This window comes from Zonotrichia leucophrys, chromosome 3, assembly GCF_028769735.1.
Source record: "Zonotrichia leucophrys gambelii isolate GWCS_2022_RI chromosome 3, RI_Zleu_2.0, whole genome shotgun sequence".
Classification (NCBI taxonomy): domain Eukaryota; kingdom Metazoa; phylum Chordata; class Aves; order Passeriformes; family Passerellidae; genus Zonotrichia; species Zonotrichia leucophrys.
This window is the reverse complement of record NC_088172.1, coordinates 27,360,082-27,380,508: the sequence shown is the minus strand read 5'-3', so window position 1 is coordinate 27,380,508 and position 20,427 is coordinate 27,360,082. Positions and strand designations below refer to the sequence as shown.

The 20,427-nt window shown below is 36.9% G+C and overlaps 1 protein-coding gene across 3 annotated transcripts in view; it reads left to right on the top strand.

The window, feature by feature from the left end:
* KIDINS220 (kinase D interacting substrate 220) overlaps positions 1 to 20,427 on the top strand; it is a 75,143-nt gene that overhangs the window by 18,419 nt on the left and 36,297 nt on the right. For all 3 annotated transcript variants that reach the window (XM_064707685.1, XM_064707684.1, XM_064707683.1), the window contains exons 9-22: positions 961 to 1,059; positions 3,360 to 3,458; positions 4,132 to 4,230; positions 5,180 to 5,357; positions 5,880 to 6,044; positions 7,399 to 7,578; positions 7,959 to 8,124; positions 9,000 to 9,151; positions 11,513 to 11,802; positions 15,489 to 15,629; positions 16,251 to 16,494; positions 16,662 to 16,750; positions 17,721 to 17,865; positions 19,446 to 19,608. In XM_064707685.1, coding sequence (XP_064563755.1) covers positions 961 to 1,059; positions 3,360 to 3,458; positions 4,132 to 4,230; positions 5,180 to 5,357; positions 5,880 to 6,044; positions 7,399 to 7,578; positions 7,959 to 8,124; positions 9,000 to 9,151; positions 11,513 to 11,802; positions 15,489 to 15,629; positions 16,251 to 16,494; positions 16,662 to 16,750; positions 17,721 to 17,865; positions 19,446 to 19,608 — 2,210 coding nt within the window. The remainder of the gene's footprint in view (positions 1 to 960; positions 1,060 to 3,359; positions 3,459 to 4,131; positions 4,231 to 5,179; positions 5,358 to 5,879; positions 6,045 to 7,398; positions 7,579 to 7,958; positions 8,125 to 8,999; positions 9,152 to 11,512; positions 11,803 to 15,488; positions 15,630 to 16,250; positions 16,495 to 16,661; positions 16,751 to 17,720; positions 17,866 to 19,445; positions 19,609 to 20,427) is intronic.

Here is a 20,427-nt window from a genome sequence, read left to right as displayed (position 1 = left end):
CAAAGCAAACTTAAAATATTTAAGAAAATACATTGCGATCCTCTTAGCACCTCTTTTGCCACAATGTTCTACAACGGTCGGCATTTCTGTGCTTTCAGGAAGGAGAAATTACAGCTTTCAGCACAGCTGACTGTTCAAAAATACACCTAACATAGAGTACTCTTAGTTTCAGATGCTAGAGTAGGTTTTGATAAAGAAAAGTTCTTGGTTTGCAGCCAAGTATGTAGTGACTGACTGATGGGGCATTTCCTACTGCTGAGTTCTCTGAGTCCCACACCTGTGATTTTGCTACACTTACATTTATTTTTCCTGTTTCATCCTAAAAGGAGTAATAGGCAGTTTCAGGACTGTAAAGTAATTTCTGAAATTCTAGCATGTCCTTAAGTGTGTTAAAATCAGAAGCCTTAAGCACAAGTGTAACTTTGTTTTATGTATATACAGTTTCATTTACCACACTACATTTTTTTAAAATTTTGATCTGAGATGAAATTAGCCTTTTGCTTTTTTTCTTTATAATAGCATAGCGTATTTAAACAAGATAAATTTATTTAAAATTCTTGAGGAGCTTTTGTCAGCTGTGAAACATCTCTAAGAGATTGACAATATTCTTGTTTGGTTGTAAGCAGGTTATTACTATGAGTGCTTGGTCTTCCTGGTTGGCTTTTTTCATATTTATTATTAATTTATGCTGGTTTTTTTTAGGATAGTGGTTTAAGCTAGATGTATTTATGGAGTATTTGTTTTCCTGAACAATTGAAAAAAAAAGTCAAGAATTTTTTCTATTAAATACCCATTTTTTTAGAGATAGTTCTATTTTCTGTATCTTTTTTAAAATGAATGGAGATTTCTTAATATGAATAGGCATAGTGCATATTTGGAAGCTACAATTCATTCTATGTTGCATTTCTTATTGGTAAATAATGTTAATTCACGTTCAATATTCTTTCACATTTTTTTCAGAGTGGAGATACAGTGTTGATTGGGGCTGTTAGAGGTGGTCACGTTGAAATTGTGAGAGCCCTGCTCCATAAATATGCTGATATAGATATCAGAGGTCAGGTAAGTACAACAGTGTAAATGATAGAGTATTCCTTAAATAGGATGTGAATCTTTATACCAAACAATTATACTCTGTTCCTGAAAACAGGGCAATAAAGTTTGCGCTGTCTACTCTGTAGGAAATTCAATTCCATCAAATAGTAAGATACATCATGTTACTGTGCAGGTTTTAAGCTATAAGATACATGTAATTGTAATGGCTTGTTAAGCACAGTTTTTTCACTTAATTGTGGTTGAAAAGCAAAAAATGTAAACTGAACTTCATCTGCACTACTGAACAGATTTAGAGTAATGACATACTTTTAAAGACACTTAATATAATGATTTAAATCATATTTAAAACAGTATCAATGAAATGTGATGCACCAGAGATTATATCTGTTGTCAGAGCAATTCTGTCACTGTGCTTGGTTGGTTCTTGTCTCCACCAATTTTCTATATTACTTTCTGTTAAACACTGTTAGTGATTTCCATGTTTTCTACCTACCCCTTCTTTCTTTTTTGTTCTTTGATTAAAGGTATTAGTTTTACTCTTCTACTGGAAGCTCTCTCATTCAGCATGGTACTTGTGTTTGTTACATTCAGTTTCCTTTCTTTTGCTTGAAGCTGTTCAAATCACTCTGCTTTGTTGGCACGTGAGTCCTGCCAAGTTGGTACACAAAACTAACTAATCACTGAGAGCTGCCTGCTGCTGCTGCAGAGGGTCTCTGAGAAGCCAACAAGTTTTTATTCTCAAGAAAAAGTAGCCTTAGAATCTCTTCCTCTAACCTGACACTGGCAACCTGTGTGTCTCAGCTTCTGGCTGTGACATGGGTTTGAAATCTGAAGCTTTTCAACATCTTGCTGTGACTGAAGCCGTACAGAAGCAGCAGGAGGATGCAGAGTCTTTGGGTAGCAGGGAAGCTTGTGACTTGTGGCAGCATGAGGCTGCTTGAGTGGCAATTTGCAGTGGTTGATCTAGACAACACTTCTGTGGCCTTACAGGAGCCACAGCAGGAGTCAGTAACATCAGAGCTACATTTTGGCTCCTCGCTTCAGATCATAGTTTAGAACCAGCAGTATCAAAATTGGAGATGAGTGCTAGTTCCCTGCTGGGAGCAACTTCCCTGCTGTTTGGCACTGCAGCACCTGCCTGCTGGCCTGTTCTGGGGAGATGTGTTGATTGCCCAAATTTGTGATGTTTCAGAAATACTGCTGAGTCTTGACCAGCGTTCCAGCAACAGTGTTCCTGGCTGAGCATTCATTGATATGGTCACTAGCTGGTGGATAGCTTCAGCAGATAAAACATGACTGAAAGGCCATTGACAGTGGATGTTGGGGCAGGTGAGGGCTCAGGCAGTGTTTTCCTCAGCCCTCTGGGAGGGGCAAGGACCTAGCTGGGAGCACCTGGCTGTGTGATTGATGTGCAGCTCAGGTTGATGTCTTGGAAGCCAGCTCGCTGAAGGACAGAGAAGATGAAACTCAAGTGATTGGAGAGGAAAGAAATCTTAGTGACTGGGCTTGTTAAACTGTTGAGAAGGGCTTTAAACTCAGTTTGCTGTGAAGCCCATGAGTGGAAGAGAAAGAGCTGCAAATGAAAGAAGCAGGCAAGGTAGAAGGCTGCAAGGGACACTTGGACGTTCCTGCTTAGAAGAAGGTGTGTGCTCAGAGGCTATTCTTAAATGTCTCTACACAAATATGCATCAAACAGAAAGAGTCATGATGCAGTCACTAGGCTACAGAAAGATTGTGAAAGTCTTCCCATATGTGAAAACTTTCTGAGTAGCACACATCCACACATCACTGGGAGGAAAAGAAGATGACAGAAGCAGATTTGTGGCTGTGAACCTTTCCCAGGTTTACTGATGAAATGTCTGGCTGATCAGCATTCTGGTGCTTTGTGTTGACTTTCTTGTCCATCTACTTTTATAGCTTCCCAGCTTCCAAAGCCTCTGAAAAAAAGTTGGTTTATTTCATTAGGTAATTCATATATTTGAGTTAGAATTGAATACTTACATGTAGTTTCAGAAACTTTTTCAAGACAGATTAAGTCTGCTTGGATTGTTAAAACTCTTAAAACATTTCACAAAGGTTTTAAAAATAGCTTTATACTCCCTAGCAAATTTGCATCCTCCCCTCTAAAATCTTCTGTTATGCCAATTAGATTTGTTGACCTTTCCCTTTGCTTTCAGCTGTGCTAAAAATTGCTGCATTATATGCAGTTTTCAATATATAGTAGTTGTACTTTAAATACTTTTTTTGAAATTAATCCAACTAAATGAAAGTACTGTTAGTGTGTAATACTCTCCTTTTTTTTTTAGGATAATAAAACTGCTTTATATTGGGCAGTTGAGAAAGGAAATGCAACTATGGTGAGGGATATCTTGCAGTGCAACCCTGATACTGAGACATGTACTAAGGTAATAGAATTTTAATTGAATTGCTTTCTTTAATATCTGTTCTTTTCTCAGCTCTTGTGTGATGTGAAGGTCATACCACATTGAGTTTTTGTGAAGTGTTGGTACCTTGAACACTGTTAATTTTTTTTTCATGAAATAAGGCTTCTCAGCAATACTAATGTTCCCTGTGTTGATAAATATGATTTGCTGAAATAACAAACAGGGATAGGAGGGACCATGTGGATACTTTACCCCAGCATCATTGACATGAGCAGCAATAAGGAGTAACAAGCAGGTGCTACTGGAAACTGAGGTTTCTGATATTACTAGGCGTGAGTTTAGGCATGTGCAGCAGTAAGGAAAAAAATAAGAGAATAGTTGGCACAGCATTGAAATATTCTCATATATCTTGTATTATATCTGAATTTTGTCTTTCTCTATTTGATACTGTTATTGACAGAAATGTATTTTTTTTCTTTGATTCTTATCAATCTAGAACTGATTCTAGATTGATAAAGTTGATTCTTATCAACTTTCACAGACATAGGTGCTAAAGTGTTGTTGCTTGCACAGTAGCACATTTAATTTGAATGATCTTAAATTTTTTTGTTTTAATTTGTTACCCAATCACTATTTTTTTTCTTGGTTTTGGATATATGGAGATCTTTATATTAGTCCTGCTTTTCCATTTTAGGATGGTGAAACACCGCTTATAAAGGCAACCAAGATGAGAAATATTGAAATAGTAGAACTTCTTCTGGATAAAGGAGCTAAGGTCTCTGCTGTGGACAAGGTAAAGAGTATTTGTTTGTTTGTATATTTAATAATTTCAGTTTTGCAGCAGGATTTTGGAGAGGGCTGTCAAGGCTGTCAATACAGAAAGAGAGCTTCCCATATGGTTAATAATGAAATAGACAATAAGATGTAAATGCTTAGTCTCCCATATGTTTAATAATTAAATAGATAAGAACACATAAGTGTAAATTTGTTTCCACCATTAGTGTAATGTTGGATTTTGATTTGTTTTGTATTAGGGTGCTCTTAATTACTTGAAAAAAAATCCAGGTGAGGAATAAAAAATTGCACAGATAAAACAGCTAATTTTTAGTACACTTGCAGAAGACCATACAGAATGGTTGTCATTTGTCACTAATGTTAGTTTTTAATTAACAGACATGAAACTAAAGGATGCCAAAGACAAATACAGCTGGTTATTGCTGTCTTGTTATGCATTACCTGCTTTGACTGCAAACCTCTTAAATACAGGAACATTTATTTGGTGCTTTTTTAATCTCCTGTTTAGAGTGAATAAGTAATTATATTGGTTTGATGCAATAAGAAAGCTTTTACTGGGAAGTTTTTGGGGAAGTCTGAGCAGACATTGAAACAATTGTAACAAGCACTATCTCTTGTTCCAAAACAAGTCCCTGAGTTTGCCTGTAGACATTTGTTTCTACACAGAGACTACAGTTTTCATGAACTTCAAGATATTAATAAGCATTTAAGAAAGAAGGCAGTGTCTGAGGTTTAGATTCTAAGAACTACTTTTTCACGTCTTCTCTGAAACATTTGTAATGGTTCTTCAAGGGCAAAAATGCTTGCTGTAAGGCACTGATGCTTTTGAAAGTGTCCTAAAATTTATTTCAAGGAAATAGTGCTTCTGAAACAGTGTTGGGACATACAGTGTGTCTATAGTTTTAGGAATTCCTCTTAGATATTACTGACTTTTCACTTACTTGCAGAAAGGAGATACCCCACTTCACATTGCCATTCGTGGGAGAAGCCGTAAACTTGCTGAATTACTCCTAAGAAATCCAAAAGATGGTCGATTGCTTTATAGACCCAACAAGACAGGAGAAACCCCTTACAATATTGACTGTAGCCACCAGAAGAGTATTTTAACACAGATATTTGGTGCCAGTAAGTATAAGTTGGTTTTTTTTTAAATCACTCATATGTTGACAATCCAGTTTATTCAATTATGTATTGAAAGGCGACTACATTTTTTTAATGTTTTAATGTTGCACCTAACAGGAAGGCTTAAAAATAATCAGTTGGGAAAAAATCCCATCACTCTAAAAGCCTGGCAGAGGTAAAATAACCTTTTATTTTGATTTTAGGTGTTAGATACTCCGTGACTTGTGTTGATAGATTGCTTTGTTTTTATTTGGATCTTGCTTGTGTGGGAATTACTTTGTTTGACTTCTGGTGGTTTGGGGTCTTGAATCTTGCAGTAGACTTCAATAGTTGTGATAATTATGTATCATTTATGTGGATGATTTAAAATTCCTTTGAACAGGAATGTACAAAGAACAAGAGCTGTTATAGGGCAGGAGTATATATACAAATATGGGCGACTGTGTCATGACTTTGTGTATAAAAATTGTTGTACTGAAGAGCTTTCTTAGAGCAAAGATGTGTAGCACCGTGTTTGTGTTGCAGGACACTTGTCCCCCACTGAATCTGATGGTGACATGCTGGGCTATGATCTGTACAGCAGCGCTTTGGCCGATATTCTGAGTGAACCAACCATGCAGCCCCCCATCTGTGTAGGCTTGTATGCACAGTGGGGAAGTGGAAAATCTTTCCTGCTTAAGAAACTAGAAGGTAAAAGCTTGATTTAATCTTTTCAGTACTTACAATCTATCTATGAAAAGCATCACATTGGAGTTACTAATTTTTGTGAGGATTGTTGGTCCATGTGATGTTGTATCTGGTCTCTGTTTCTATGATGAAAGGATTTAAATTTTGCTGTGGTCAGTTCATCCATAGATTGCTTTGTTCCATTATACAATGTCAAGACAGTCTTTAAGTGCTTTTGTCTATTTTCCTGTGAGTTTCCTGCAGCAGTGAATCTGCCCTTTAGGTACTGCAGAAAGTCTGACTGCCAAAATATGCTTTGCTGGGCCTGTTTGTGTGTCAGATGAGGTTCAGACCTCTTCTGCAGTATTTATTTATTGTGCATCCTATGTGTCTTTTTCTTTTCATTGCTTAAGAACAATTATCAGGCTATTAATATTTTATTCTCTTTAGTGTATGTTCTTTGCATCTAGTTTTCTTCCCCTTTGCTGTTTCTTATTTTTGAGTTTTTGAACTTTCTGAAATGACAGAGGAAGGCAAATGCAGTATATGAAATGAATCAATATTATTCCTGATGGATATAGGCATCTTATTTAGTTTTAGCATTTTCTTATAAAGGGTGTTTTTCTGAGAAGTTTCAATATAATTCAAATTAATTCTACCAATCTTGGTGTTTCTTACTTTCTGTGATTTCTCTATTAGCCAAAATGAGATCTCTGCATTAATTTTTTTCATCTCCTGTTCCATGTCATAAACAAAAAGCATATACAAAAAGAGTGCAATATTTGTTGCTGATGAGCTTTTACATTTCTAAAGCACTCGCTCAGTGTTTGCTTCCTGTTCCTCATTCCTGTTTTTGTTCTGAATTGTGTATCTATTATTTCTTACTCCATAGAACTGAAATAAGTTCCTTCAGGAATTCCTGTTTTAGTAAATAAGAATCCACAAACAGAAATAATGCCACAGTCTTCACATTGTACTCTTATATCTGACTGCGTGAGGAACACAGTCCATGTTTCAGTGATTGAGATTTTGGGGGTTGGATGGGGTTTTTTGGCAGATGTGGTGGATTTATTTTTCTCAGAGTCATAAAATATGTTTTACACTTTTGCAGGAGGATTGCATGACTTTTAATGTGCTTTCAGAAGTAGCAAATCGGCAGCAAGGAATCTGAGTATTGTGTATTTAAATATTTTCATTCATTGCATAGATGAAAACTTAAGGTTTTGTATTGATGTTTGAAGAAGAATTCAAGCATCATTGTCTTTTTTTGGATCAATAATCGAGATAAGTTATCCAGTCTACTGGAAAAGTTCTTTTCAAAAATGATCTGTTCTTTAGTGACTTCCTATGTTGACTGGTCTTTGTGTTTTTGTTTTAGATGAAATGAAGACTTTTGCAGGACAGCAGATTGAACCTTTGTTTCAGTTCTCTTGGCTGGTTGTATTCCTCACACTCATGCTGTGTGGAGGTTTGGGTTTATTGCTTGCCTTCACTGTGGATGCAAAGCTTGGAATAGCAGTGTCACTCAGCTTATTAGCTGTTCTCTACATTTTCTTTAGTAAGTCTTGTATGGAATTCATTAAGGTTTTTATCTATTTTTGGGATTAAATATTGCTTTGTAGATATGCTTTGCCATTCAGAAAAAATACTAAATGGTTTTGTAGACAATAAGACCCCTTTGGACCTTTTGTTTTGTTGGTATTTGGGAGAGGGCATTCTTGAGAACAAAGAAGGATTTTGTTTATTAATTTCATTGTGTTACTCTTACAATTTCATTGTGTTACTCTTACCATTCTCACCATTCTCATTTTTAGCCTAACTACTAAAAGTTCATAACTTCCTTTACAGAACTTCATACTTCATCTGTTCAAACTTCCTGATTCTTTCAGCTGTCAATATTGACTAAATTAAAACCATAACATCTTTTTCATATTTTAGCTGTCATTTACTTTGGTGGCCGGAGAGAAGGGGAGAGATGGAACTGGGCCTGGGTGTTAAGTACAAGGTTGGCAAGACATGTTGGATATTTAGAGTTGCTTCTCAAACTCATGTTTGTGAACCCACCAGAACTACCAGAGCAAACCACTAAAGCTTTACCTGTCAGGTTAGTTATTTCATTTATTTACTCTTGAATAGATCAGTCAGGCTCACTCTGATCCTTCTCAAACTGTGTGTTTAATGTGCACATTTATTTTAATAGGAAAATTATTGAGATTCCTGTTAGAAAAACAGTAGCTCTAGAAGATCATAAACTCTTCAGTGTGAAGAAGATAGTAGTGCTCTCAGGAAAAGCTATCCACCAAAGTTGATGGAAGTGCTTTTTAGAATTAGGGGTTTTGGCTATTGTACTAATGAAAATTCATACCAGATAAAATAAGAATTTATGTATGTTGTGTATTATCTATGCTCATTGCTTGTTCCACTGATTACTTCTGTTAAGGTTTGTGGTTTTTTTCCTCCCTGTAAGTAGAGCATCAGACTGTTCAAAGCTTCTAGTTTACCTGAAAACAAGATTTATGCTGTGTGTTTAAAAATTTAATTTACATCTATTGCTTAAAGACTTCTATTTTAGCCTCATGGTACTTTTATGTCATCTTGTGTTTCTGTATTTTTCTAGTCCTCTATAAATATTTGAAAATAGATCAGAATGCAGTTTTGAAAATATTTGTCAATAACATGGTTTGGCATCATAAAGATATTTTTATGTTTTTACTGTCATCTGAGGTACTATTTATGATGTGACAGTTTTTATCTTTAAAAGAAATCAAGTTTTAGAATAGGAAGTGGGGCAAAGAAGAGGTTGATAAATACGAAAATAGTTAAATTCTGTGTAGATTTAAAAAAAATTTAAGTGTTTTACATTTTGTACCACTTAAAAAAACTTTTAAGTACAGAGATGCAGCAAGACTTTTGTTTTAGTTGCTAGAAAATATTTAAAGTTTTCTGAAGTATACAAAATACATGCTTTTTCTCTTTCAGATTTTTGTTTACAGACTACAATAGACTGTCCAGTGTAGGTGGAGAGACTTCACTGGCTGAGATGATTGCTACCCTCTCTGATGCATGTGAAAGGGAATTTGGTTTCCTAGCAACAAGGCTATTTCGAGTTTTCAAGACAGAAGATACACAAGGTGGTTGGTTTTTTTTTTTTTTTTTTTTTACCTAAATGACATTTCCAATTATTCCATTTCAGTGCACTGTTACCAGGGCTTCTGTTTTTTGCATTATAAGCTCTTTTTAGAAATTGTTGTAGCCAAGCAGAAATTCATAGAGAAGGGGAAACTCTTTGTTTGGAAGAGAAAAAATGCCCCATTTTATTTACTAATCTTGATTTTATTAATATAATAAAGGAATATCTCCTGTGAAGTATAGTTTTCAGAAATGGCAGTGGAAGTAGATATTTATATTACATCCTTATAGATGCAGCATATTTCCATAGAAATTAGGTCAATGTGTCTGAGTCAGATAAAGGGAAATGTATGTTTTGTGTATTGCTAAGAGAGGTTTGTTTAGTTTATTAGATTTTAATTTAGAGCTTTTATGAGTGACCACTGCTTATTCTTGGAAATAATAAGTGTGTTTAACATGTTGGTCCAATCCTATAAATTGCTATGATTAGTACAAGTAAGGGGGGATGAAGTGTACCTACTTGATCCTACAAGCTTTTTCATTCTGTTTCATCTGTAGGTTTCTAGAAAAAGAAATTCACAGAGTAGAGTATGATATTGTGAAGAAGGAGTACTAGGGTTTAACTTGTAATTAATTGAGGATTTGTTTGTACTTAAAGTTTAGTGTATGTCAGTTACTTCTCATTTCTTTTTGTCTGCAAATTGAGGAGTCTGTCACCTGTCTCAAAGTGAAATGTTTAGACTCTTCTGTCCTGCAGAGGCTGGAAAAAACACACTATGTTTGCTGTGTTCAGCTGTATGCTGAACACAACTTACTCCTCATTGCTTTTTTTCAAATTCACTAAGTGTTCTTTATGAAGGAGATGTGTGGATTATTTCACCCTTTTTTTCCATATTAGGTTCTGCATTTTCTCTCCTTAATCTCAGTGAAACAGCTTTCATGATGCTGTAATTTCTCCTGAAGATGTCTTGGGAATGGCAGTGTAGTGCTGGCTTCTTGTGATTATTTGCAGTAATCATCTTTTCCCTTTCATTTCTAATCTTACATTCATTTGTATTCTTTGCTCTGTTGCCTTCCTGTGCTCTGTCTAAATATCTAATTGATGAATTTATTTTATCTATTTGATGATTTTACACATTCTGTCCTTTTCTTGAGTTGTTTACAGGTCCAGGGTCATAGGTTTATTACCTCTAGATGTTCACAGAAATTCCATAGAGGTTTAATTTTTAGCCTTCTGTGTCTTAATTTTTGCTATGTCCATAAACTTGCAGACACACCTCTTTCAATTGTCATGACATTGTTCATGATATTCAAGTGTTTCTCTAATCCAGTTCTGTCTCTTTCTAGTAAGAGGATGCTTGCATTTCTACTTAAGCCTAGAACTGAATCTAATTATATCTGAGCTGTTCCCCTTTGTTTCTTGCCTCTCACTTCTGTCATTATGCATTTCTATTGCTTTGTCCTGCAGCAGAATCCTGTAAGTCATTTATGTCAGCAATGTGAAAAACCTTTGCAGCTCATGCCTTGGTATAGAAAATAATATGGGCCACATATAAACCTTGAGTATTCTTTCTACTTTGATTTTCCCCCTGTAGTTCAAATACTGATGTTTAGCTCTCATAATTGTGTTTTAGATCTTTGCTATTCTGTTCTTTGTTATCAACAAATGTGTCCAGAAGATAGCAATCTTCTAGGTGTACCACTGGATGTGTACAGGTCCTAAAGGCAGAGACTGCTGCTTTGGAAAATGCTGTTTCTTTGGTCACAGATTTAGCTGTGCTAAGCTCCAGCTGCAGTATTTGCTTCTTTCTTATCAGTCCAGTTGAAGTCAGAAGCTCTGTACTCTCCTCTGGGGCCCTTGTGAGTTGTCCAAAGCATATTTGCTGCAGTTCTGCAGTTTGTGTGTGTTTTAGCATGCAAGAAAGGATTGCCTCAGGCTGCAGCTTGCAATTTTGGTATAATTCTTCCATGGTACCATTACTAATAAATTATGTAAGTACCAGGTTCCAGTTTAAAACCAAATAGTTCCTCTACTGTTGTTCTACAATTCATTTACATAAATACACTTTACAAAGAGATGCCACAAAAAGGGTGATAGCCCTGATACAAAATTGTCATTTCTATCCAGTATGGATTTCTTGAAATGATGGAAATAAACTAAAGATTAAAGGAATATCTCTGCTTTATAATTTCCAAGAATTTTGACAAATTATAGATTTTTTTCTCCACTGGTTTGTGACTAGGTGGTAGCACTGCAATAAGCTTTTGTGCCAGTTAGTGTTTTATGAGAAGTGTGCAAGTTAATAGATTTTTCACTCATCTATCATTGTACATTAATTCTAACAGCAATAATTGTTTCCTAGGTAAAAAGAAATGGAAGAAAACTTGCTGCCTGCCATCCTTTGTGATTTTCCTGTTCATCTTGTCTTGCGTTGTTTCTGCGATCGCCCTGTTGGCGATTTTTAATGTGGAGTCAGCCAACATGACAGTGAACGTTATTCTCATAACAGTGACCTGTATTGTTGGCTTGGCCTTTTTCTTGAATTGCCGCACATGGTGGCAGGTGATGGACTCGGTTTTGAATTCTCAGAGAAAACGTCTGCACAGTGCTGCCTCCAAGCTTCACAAGCTGAAGAGCGAGGGCTTCATGAAGGTGAGTGTTTGTATGAATTGGCCCTTAAAAGGAATGAAACAAGCCCCCAGACATGGAGCATTTTTAAATTGGGGCACCATTAATTTAATCAGGCTAAGTCTCACAACAGGAGAACGAGACTTGGTGAGTTTTTACTGAATGGAACACTTCTGTGCCAGTGGTAATTGTGCTTAGTGTATAGGATCTATCTGCTTAATCATGAATGTTAAATTTGGGGTTTCAGTTTTCTGATTTTATTTTTGCTGGGAAGAAAATACTTGGGAAAAAATTCTCAATTTCCATTATTTTGTAAAAGCTTACTTTAGATCATAAGATGAGAAAGAATAGCTTTGAGAATCTTCTAAAGGTGTAAAAACAAGCCTAACTTTGTCTGTCTGCAAGACCTCTTTGCTAAGAAAGGAATTGTAGCACTGAAAGAACATTAAAAAGCACTCCATTTAATGGAAAATGGTATTTAATGAAAAATGATAGAAAATACTATTGTTTTGCTGTCTTGTATCTATAAACTGATAAATATACTCAGGCGGTCATCAGATATGCTATATGCTCCTCTTTGAAAGTAAAATGTAGCATCGTGATTTTTAACTTTGTAGATTACAGCCAATGTATAAAAATCTGTTGTATAAATATTTTTCATACAGTCATAGAATAGTTTGAGTTGAAAGGGACCTTCTGAAGGTCAATCAGTGCAACCTGACCTTGAATATTTTCAAGGATGAGCATCCACAACTTGTCTGGGCATCAATCTGTACCAGTGTTTTACCACCTCATTTTAAACAAACTTCTTCCTTATATCTAACCTAAATTGACTGTCCTTCAGTTTTAAAAACCAATCCCCCTTGTCCTCTTGCAAAAGGCCCTGCCAAAAAGTTTGTCCTCATATTACCTACAGGCCTCTTTAGGTACTGGAAAGCCACAATAAACATCTCCCCAGAATGTTATCTTCTTCAGGCTGAATAATCCTGATTCTCTCAGTCTTCCATCACAGCAGAAGTTCTCCATCCCTCTAATCGTCTTTGTGGCCGCCTCTGGACTTGCTCCAATACATTGGTGTCATTGCTGTATTGAGGAGTGCAGAGCTGGATGCAGGTCTGCAGGTAGGGTGGAGCAGAGGGACAAAATCCCTCCCACACCTGCTGCCCACACTGCTTTGGATGCATCCCAGGACACATTTTGGCTTTCTGGGCTGCAAGGGCACATGGCTGGGCCATGTCCAGCCTCTCACCCCAGCATCCCCCAAGTCCTTCTTGGCAGGGCTCCTCTACATCTGTTTATCCCCCAGACTGGAAGGATTCAGTACACAGGTGCAGGGCCTTGCTCTTGGCCTTGTTGAACCTCATGAACCCCCTTCCTGAGCTTGTCTAGGTCCCTCTGGATGTCATCCTGTCCCTCAGGTGTGTCAACTGCGCCACTTAGCTTGGTGTCATCTGCAAACTTGCTGGGCATGCACTTAATCCCTTCATTCATGTCATTAATGCAGGTATTAAATAACACTGATCCCAGTATGGATCTCTGAGGGACAGCACTTGCCACTGATGTGCATTGGGACACTGAGCCATTGACCCTTTGTTATTTTTTGCATCTCATGACAAGTTCAGCTCCAGCTGTGCCTTGGCCTTCCTCACCACATCCACTCACAACCAGACCGTGTCCCTACACTCTTCCTAGCATACCTGTGCTTGCTTCCACTGCCTGTGCATTTACGTCTTGGTCGTTGGTTTCACCAGCAGGCCTCTACTCAGTGCAACCAGCTTTTATTCTTCCTTGCCGATTTTCCTCTTCTAGGGATTACAGACTTTTGTGTTCCATAGAAAGCATCCTTAAAACATCTGCCAACTGTGTTGTCCCTGTAGTCAGTTTTCCAGGGGGTCTGTTGACTATCTCCTTGAAGAGCTAAAAGTTTGTTTTCCTGAAATGCAGTGTGCTGACTTTATTCTGTACCTGACCCATATCCCTCAGGACTGCAAACTCCAGCAGTGTGTGATCACTGCAGCCCAGGATGCAGCTCCAAGCTTGCCATCCCCAGTTAGCTCACTTACATTAGTGGCCATCAGGTCCAGTGCTGCTCCCCTTCTGGTAGGGCTTGTCTATTACCTAGCTGAATTCCAGCAATTTCCTGGAATGCTGACAGCTCATGACAACATTCCGGATGTTGGGGTCATCTACGTTCCCCAGGAGGATGCAAGTCTACAAGCATGATGCCTCCTGTAGCTGGGACATGAAGACTTCATCAATAGGCCCCCCTTGATCAGGCCTGTTACAGACACAAACCCCAAGGTGTCATTTCTTGGTCTGGTCCTCACAAAGTTTGTGGCTGCTTCTCAGAGGCATCTTTTTGTAATCTCTCCATCTCTTGATGTAGAAGGCAACCTCTCCTCCTTCCTCTCCTGTCCCATTTGAAGCCATCAATAGGTGCACTCCAGTCATGGGATTCATCCACCAAGTTTCTGGAATGGCAGCTAGGTCACAGTTTTCTAGCAGCATGGTGGCTTCCAGCTCCTCCTGTTAGTTACCCAGTCTGTGTGCACTGAGGCAGAGGCACCTCAGCTGGGCTGTGAGCTGTGTCACCTTCTTAGAGGAGCACCCTTGAACTCCTTTGAAGTATTTTAGTGGTGTTTCCCTGTTGGCTTCTGTAACCTCAGGAGTTCTGCCTCATCTCCATAAGACTTCTAAGTATGCTCCAGTGTGGCCAGCACATCTCAGATGAGGGCCCTCACTAGCCCTGCATCCCTGTAACCTTAGTGTGTCATACCACAGTTTGTGGTGGGCAAGCCTGATTTATCCTGCTCCCTCTTGTTTAAAGCTGTGTCAGTTAACCCTGCTGGCTCCTGGTCAAAGGCTCTCTTTGCCCTTTGAGAGAGGTGAATCCCATCTGATGCCAGCATGCCTAGTGCCATGCTTTTACAGCACAGAAAACTTGATTGTGTCTTGGTACTGTGTTTCTTGACAGTTGTTTGTTGAGTGGTATTTATCTGACATAACTTCAGCCTTTAGGAGTTAGGTTCACCCTTTGCCATCAAAGGAGAGAAGTAGTTATTTCAGGAGAGTTACCAATCTCATGTTTTATGTCATCTTATTGTGCACATTCTAATGAATCTACTGGTTAAGAGATCAGATTTTAATGTCTACCTGTTAGCTGCTGGAGTTAGGAAAGGCAAATTCCACCTTTGTTTCTATGTTATGGTTGGTTATTACATGTGTAACAATATTGAAAAGCCTAACAAATCTTCAAACTGCGTATCTTGAAGAGCAGTGACTGAGTATTAGAGTAAGAGCATAATGTGCATGGCTGGAAGGCAGATAGAAAACTTTGGTGTACATTTTATGCAGAGCAATGTTTGAGGACTAGCTGAAGCCACAAATGCTCTTTTATTTACTTCTGTTTTACTGTGCATAAATATTATTTTCTTAAATACCCTTGTAATGGCTTTTAAATAAGGATAGTTTGTTATGTCAAAGCGGAATATATGTTTCTGCTGTACATTTTTGTTCAAGTAGGAAATTAATATGTTGGAAGTGACATTTTAGGACTTTTCACTTTGAGTATTTGTAAATTTATTCTTGTAATCTTACTGAAGTATTTTCGGGACAAATAGCAATCTGGAAAAGGAAATATATGTATTTTTATCAGTTTTAAGTATTATAGACATGTCTTTTCCTTTTTTTTTTTTTTTTCATTTTTATAGGTTTTGAAATGTGAAGTGGAACTGATGGCCAAAATGGCAAAAACCATTGACAGCTTCACTCAGAATCAGACAAGGCTTGTTGTAATTATTGATGGACTGGATGCTTGTGAGCAGGACAAAGTTTTACAGATGCTTGATACTGTAAGTTGGATCATTCTATAAAGATAACCTCTGGATTATATGCATGATCTCTTCCACAAATGAGCCCAGATAAATACAGTTATTGTGTGTTTTCTGTAGAAAGAAAGCTATGTTGTGGTAATTAATATTTGTGTACATTGGCATAACTATAATGCCAAAAGTGATGGGCTTTAAAAGTTGGAAATTAAATTGTGTGTTAGTACTTTTGAAAAGGTTTGAAACAATCAAATATAAACTATGGAATATAATTATTTTGTTGAAACAAGCTTAAAATGTTTGGAGAGTTTTTTGTATTTTTACCATTGAAGTACTTTAGATTAAAAATACTTAAATGCTAAATATTTGTGGGAACTGGAACATTACTGCATGATACATCCTTGGTGATGACTTCCACTGTAAATTCTGCTGTTAAATTGTTGAGTGTGCTTATTTCTAGCTGTGGGTAAATTCCTAATGTTAGATATCTCATATAGAGGAAGCTGACATGTCCATTCATCTCTTGGCCTCTCTTTATATTCATTCCTTGAACAGAATGAATATAAAGTGTTGAACCAAATGTTCAAGTGATCTGCAACTACAGTTAGTTGTTGCTAACAAGGTTTACTGTCTGCTTTTTTCCAGGTGCGAGTCTTGTTTTCGAAAGGCCCGTTCATTGCGATTTTTGCAAGTGACCCACACATTATTATAAAGGCAATTAACCAGAATCTCAACAGTGTTCTAAGGGACTCAAACATCAATGGCCATGACTACATGCGAAATATTGTCCATTTGCCCGTTTTTCTGAACAGCAGAGGGCTTAGTAATGCAAAGAAACTGATGGTAGCTTCAACAACCAATGGGGACATTCCTTATGCAGATAATGTAGGTAAGGTTCTGCAGGATGGTGATACGAGCATTACAAAACCAATGACCCAAAATCTGTGGTTTGGAAGAAATTGTTTAAATAGTTGACAGATCATTAGTGTTATTTTTATAGGTCAGTTGAATGTATATGACTGGAGAAGATGCCTACCTTTGTTTTCCTTTCCATAGGATTGCATGAAGAGGTTGACAGGAGAGTTTCTCAGAACAGTCTTGGAGACATGGCCAAGCTTGGTAGCAAAACTGCTCTCAACAGGCGGGTGAGAAGGATTTTTAGTGTAAATAGATACTGGTAGAACCTTTTTTTCTTTTCTTTTTGTTTTTGGTTTTTTTTTTTTTTCTTTGACATTTCAATAATATCAACTTGGAAGACTTATCAAACCATTCTTATTAAATTTTTATAAATGATCCATATAAGAAAACTCCATTCTTACATGAGTAGACTGATGCTCTGTCAAAGAGGAAAAAGTTTGGTTGCTCACCAAAGTATTCCTTTCCACAAAAAATAAATACAGCTCTTTGTGAATGCTGAGGTGATACAGCAGATCTGGTAGGAGCTATGGTCTATGTGTGTATTTTGGATTTTTTTTTGTGTAAGCCTGACATCAGTTGTTGCAACAAGAGACAGTAACTGAGTTAATCAAAGCAATATTAAGTACGAGACTTGTGCTGCAATGTCTACCATATTCTTTTCCTGCTTTCTGTTCTTTCAAGTTTACATAAAATCACAAACTGGTTGAAAAAAAGGTATGTAGAAAGTTGTGAAAAGCAACACAGCCTCTGAGGCTACTGCAGTTTTGGAGCTGCTGTTGGTAGAGACTTTGGGAGTTTTGTAGTGGAGGAACCTGATGGTCACTTGAATTTTTACTTGTAGTTAGTAAATGGGTCATATTGATTCACTAGAAAGACAGTCAGAAGTGATGATGGAAATGCTGAAAGTAGTAATCTTTCTAGAAAATATTGTGCTATGCCACTCTATTTTGCCCTCTCAGAATTGATGTAGAAGTAAAATGTGTAACTCTTACCACTTCTTGGCTTCTATGGAAAGAATGTTCAGCTTTTATATAGGTAAATCAGAATTAAATTCTTGTATGCCTGATATTACCTGTCAGCCTCACAGACTTAGTCACAAAGGCTCTATCTTGATTATCAAGTCAAACTGAAGTATTTGAAATACATAAAAGCTTTTGACACTAATCAGTATTCCTTGGGTTTTTGTTTCATTATCAGGATACTTACCGAAGGCGCCAGATGCAGAGGACCATTACCCGCCAAATGTCATTTGATTTGACCAAGCTGTTGGTTACAGAGGATTGGTTCAGTGATATCAGCCCTCAGACCATGAGGAGGTTGCTAAATATTGTTTCAGTGACTGGTAGGTGTGACATGCTGGTGTGCAGTAAACAGGATTGTGTTTTGGCTGCTTCTAGTTACACTCAGACTTTTAAGTATGTAAACTAAATTGAACAAGTCAGTCCATGAGTTGCTTTTGAAAGTCCTTCTGAAGCAAACTCTTCCAGAATGTAAGAAAACATTATTGACCATTCTACATGGAATTTGAAAGATACATAATATTTGTTGTTTCATTGACTTCAGTTGGGAGACAAATGATTCTAGTCTGCATTTTTAGGAAATTTTACATTTTTTTATTTTGAAATGGTATAAGAAAATTACATTTTTCAATTTCATAATACTGTGGTGTGAGCAAAGATTGTAGTGATGACATGTGAAAACGTAAGCTGTGAGTGGAAAACCAAGTATATATCCTGTTTATTTTTGCTATGAGTATTTGCATTTTTCCCTAAATGATTGTGTGAGGCTGATGAAAGCATTTTGTCACCTGTTTTTCTTCAATAAAACACAGTCAAGACATTGGTATCTCTGAACTTTAAAAACTGGAAATAACTGGGAAAGGGCTTACAGAAGTTTAATAAAAACATGTTTCGTGTAGTAAGTGAATGGGGAGTGATTATTTAGTGTCTTTTCTATTACAGACACTAGAAGGCACTGGGTAGCCCTACAGCAACCCAGAGCAAAGAAAGTGAGTTACTTTTTACACTGTATAGTTACGAGAATAAATCTGCAACAGATGTCAAATTCTGGACTAACGTTTTAAATAAGTGTTCTCTCTCTTAGCTTGTTACTGCAATTTGTAGCATGTAACCTGTCTTGTTTTGGCAAATTACAGTGCAGTTATGAAAGTATAACAAAATCACAAAATGTTAGTTGTAAAATTAAACTTAAAAAAATAGACCTTACAAAAACACTTTTAGTGTAGTGCAGTCTGTGGTTAGACATGGTGATTTCATAAACACCTTTATGAACAGAGCCTTCAGGCTGTAGGTTACATGTAATTACAGATACTAATAAAGGACTTACAGAAAATTTGCTGAAACTTCAAGTGCCTAAATTGTAGCATTGACTTTTTCTGGTATTTAAAATAACCTGATTTGTAATTTATACCTTACCTTACTAACCTAAACAGTTTTTTTTCATAGCTATTGAAGTTGGCAGTTGTATGCTTAACTTGTTTTGACCACATTTCATATGCCAGTGCATAGAAAATCTGTCAAATTATTAGCATAAAATTCTGTGTTTAGATGGAGAAATTAATGCTGTGTGTAATTCTTTATTGAATTTGGTTGAAGTAAGTTAAGATTCACCAGTAGCAGGATGATAGTAATTAGTGTTTAAACTGAGGCTGAAATTGACAGTTTTGGAGAGTCTCATATTTTGACCAGTATTTGCAAGGATTTTTATTAGACTGTAAAGTTATATTTTTGGATGCATCTTGCAATGATTTTGAATTTACTGAGCTAAAAATATAATAACAGGAAGTTCACACATCAGCTAATGACATAGTAACATAGCTGTTACTTTGAGGGGAAAAAAGATATCTTTCAAAAGGGAGAAAAAGTCCTCTATGTTTTCTTTTATTCTTTCTTGTTCTTTTAGGTCGTTTATTGAGAGCCAATCAAATCACATTCAATTGGGACAGACTGGCAAGTTGGATCAATCTCACAGAGCAGTGGCCATACAGAACATCATGGCTCATCCTGCATCTTGAGGAGACTGAAGGTGTTCCAGATCACCTGACTTTAAAAACCATCTATGAGAGGTAGTTATTATTCTGGTAATGGTGTGCAATTTCAGTGATTAAAATAGTGATCGTTATTAATGATCACTAGAATAACATGGCTTTCAAATGTTTATCAGGTTGTAATCTAAAATTCCCACAATCTCACCCTCTTTTGCTGACTTTTGAAAACTTCTAAGTGAATTTCATTGCTATTTGATGCACTATGTATGAATGAGTGCTTTGTATTTAAACCAAAGAGAACTGTACAGGTATTCTTTCACAGGCAGCTAACTGTACTTTTGTCTCTTGATATCCTTTTCATCTTTACCTTGGCCAAGCTACAAGTTGGGTATTTTTTCCACTTCTTTGTTAATCTGAAGTAAGCTCAGCAGAAACTGGCCTTACTGATAAAAATCTCTGAAGGTTTTGTGCTTAGCAGGTGTGTTATGGCAATGCCATGTGCTGCAGTTAGAGATGTGAAAAAGAGGCATGATTTTCTCCATTTCTGCTACTAGCTGCTTTCCAACAGAGCTGTCTAGTTATTACTACTGAGGACAAATTGCCTAGTGTTGCCAGTGAACATCTCTCTCCAGATCCCTCTGCTTGTAAGGAAGGATTTGTGGGTTGTGACCTGATGACAGTGAGAGGAATGGGAGAGAGAGATGTGACTGAGAGTGGGGCCTATAGAAGAAAAGCAGAATCTGAGAATCAGAGTCAGGGGGAAGAGGGAAAGGTTTGACTTGAATAAAATATAATGGAGATCAGATGAAAAGAACAGCTCAGGTAAAGAGAGAAGATTGTGACTGACTGAACAAGTTACCAGAAAATCTAGAGATTTTGCAGCGTCCAGGGCAATGA